The 2,586-nt window shown below is 39.9% G+C and overlaps 1 protein-coding gene across 1 annotated transcript in view; it reads left to right on the top strand.

Moving 5' to 3' along the window:
* Window positions 1-1,961, top strand: part of LOC107646151 (linoleate 13S-lipoxygenase 3-1, chloroplastic-like) — a 5,784-nt gene extending 3,823 nt beyond the window's left edge. The window contains exons 5-7 of the mRNA XM_016350344.2: window positions 70-263; window positions 348-631; window positions 768-1,961. Coding sequence (XP_016205830.1) covers window positions 70-263; window positions 348-631; window positions 768-1,797 — 1,508 coding nt within the window. The 3' untranslated portion in view covers window positions 1,798-1,961. The remainder of the gene's footprint in view (window positions 1-69; window positions 264-347; window positions 632-767) is intronic.

Here is a 2,586-nt window from a genome sequence, read left to right as displayed (position 1 = left end):
ATTTAATCATGTTATATTTTTTTCTCATAATTAATCAATGATTAACAATATATACTTTAACGTGCATAGTGGACAAGTTTGCCTGGCTACGAGACGACGAATTTGCCCGCCAAGCAATAGCAGGAGTCAACCCTGTTAACATTGAGAGGCTTCAAGTTTTCCCACCCGTAAGCAAGCTTGACTCAAGAATATACGATATCCAAGAGTCTGCCCTTAAAGAAGAGCACATTTTAGGCCAACTTAATGGCATGACAGTACATCAGGTACCTGCCTTGGGATTACATGCTCTTCCATACGCACACACACACACGATTATTGATCTAAATTTATTTTTTTGAATTTTGCAGGCAATAGAGGAAAATAAATTGTTTATGCTAGATTACCATGATATCTACTTTCCTTTTCTGGAAGGGATCAACAGCGTTGACGGTAGAAAATGCTACGCTACGCGTACCCTATTTTTTCTGACACCCCTTGGGACTTTGAAGCCTATAGCTATAGAACTTAGCCTGCCTGGATCAAAACGAGTTGTTACCCCTCCTGTAGATGCAACTACCAACTGGATGTGGCAGCTTGCCAAGGCTCATGTTTGCGCCAATGATTCTGGCGCGCATCAACTTGTCAACCATTGGTAATTAACTAGCTAGAGCCATAGCCCCGTTAAATTCATCTTCAATTTCTAATAACCGATTCAGGGACTAATTTTTTTTATGCACCTAGCAGCAATTTTGAAAAAAAAAATTGCTAATTATGTTATGTATTTATAGGTTACGCACACATGCGTGCATGGAGCCTTTTATATTGGCTGCTCATAGGCAATTGAGTGAAATGCATCCTATTTTCAAGTTGTTGGATCCACACATGAGATACACATTGGAGATCAATGGCATAGCTAGGCAGGCCCTTATCCATGCCGATGGAGTCATCGAGTCTTGCTTCACTCCTGGACGCTACTGCATGGAGATCAGTTGTGCTGCTTACAAGAACTTGTGGCGCTTTGACACGGAGGGCCTCCCCGCCGATCTCCTCCGCAGAGGAATAGCAATACCAGACCCAACCCAACCAAATGGCCTAAAGCTATTAATACAAGACTACCCTTACGCAACGGACGGGCTTCTCATCTGGTCTGCTATAGAAAACTGGGTCCGCACTTACGTGAACCATTACTACCATGGCCACGATGGCCAGCTTGTTTGCAATGACAAAGAGCTACAAGCTTGGTACTCAGAGTCAATCAACGTGGGCCATGCTGATCTCAGCCATGAAAGCTGGTGGCCCCCACTGAACAACAACGAGGATCTCGTCTCCATCCTCACCACCCTCATCTGGACAGCATCCGCACAGCATGCAGCTCTTAACTTCGGGCAATACCCTTACGGTGGTTATGTGCCAAATCGTCCCCCGTTGATGCGAAAACTAATCCCGGAAGAGGGCGAGGCTGAATATAAGAATCTCATAGCAAACCCGCAAAAGTACTTCCTAAACTCTCTACCGAGCCTGCTGCAGGCCACAAAGTATATGGCTGTGGTGGACACACTCTCCACTCACTCCCCTGACGAGGAGTACCTGGGAGAGCGGCAGCAGCCCTCCATATGGTCGGGCGATGCGGAGATCGTGGAGGCATTCTACGCGTTCTCGGCAGAGATCAGAGACATAGAGAAGGAGATTGATAGAAGGAACTGTGATCCAACACTTAGGAACCGCTGCGGGGCTGGTGTCTTGCCTTATGAGTTGCTTGCACCTACCTCCCAACCTGGCGTTACATGTAGAGGAGTTCCTAATAGTGTCTCCACTTAAATCATAAATCATAACATTAATTAATTCAACAAATTATTAGTCATCATGCATGTTATTTCTCACCATCTCATTCTACGCTCCATATTTTGTATATATTTAGCGGTATATATCATTTTTTATTTAGTAAGGCAATAATTCAAATAAACTTGTATTAAATTATGGGTCACACTACTGTAAAGATGTAAGGTACAGAGATTTTTTCTGAAATTTTTATCTATGGACACGTGTCTTTATTGTCTCTTGTAGTAATCAGCATGTGACCATGGCTGTAGAAAAATTAAAAGAGATTAAACAAAAATATATGTAATAAGTATTATTATAAATATTTTATAAAATTATAATTAAAATCAAAGTTTAATTATTTTTAATATTAAAAATAATTAGTATTTATTTTAACTGATTTGGATTGATTGAGTGATCATCTCACTCGTCTACCTAATTAAGTATTAGAATTTCGAATCCCGTCTTGTGTATGTAACAACTCATTGGCTAGTGGCAGACCCTTAATAAATGGAGTTTCAATCCGTGGATAATTAGTTCTCGATCTGCCGAGTTGGAAAATACAGTAAAAAAAAATAGTATTTGTCTTGAAAGTAGAACAATTCTAATTGATGATAGCAATACTTATGGAGATTTGCCTTTGTTAAAATTTAACTGTGACAATTTTATTTATTGGTATCATATTTATTGAGGAAGTCAAACAATATGATCAACGTTATTACGGATTAAAATTTTATATTTTATTACATGATTTTCAAGCTTCTAAACTTATAAACTTATGTCATTACA

The sequence above is a fragment of the Arachis ipaensis genome, chromosome B06 (genome assembly GCF_000816755.2).
Source record: "Arachis ipaensis cultivar K30076 chromosome B06, Araip1.1, whole genome shotgun sequence".
NCBI lineage: Eukaryota > Viridiplantae > Streptophyta > Magnoliopsida > Fabales > Fabaceae > Arachis > Arachis ipaensis.
The sequence above is the reverse complement of the archived record's forward strand: the minus strand, read 5'-3'. Positions and strand labels throughout refer to the sequence as shown.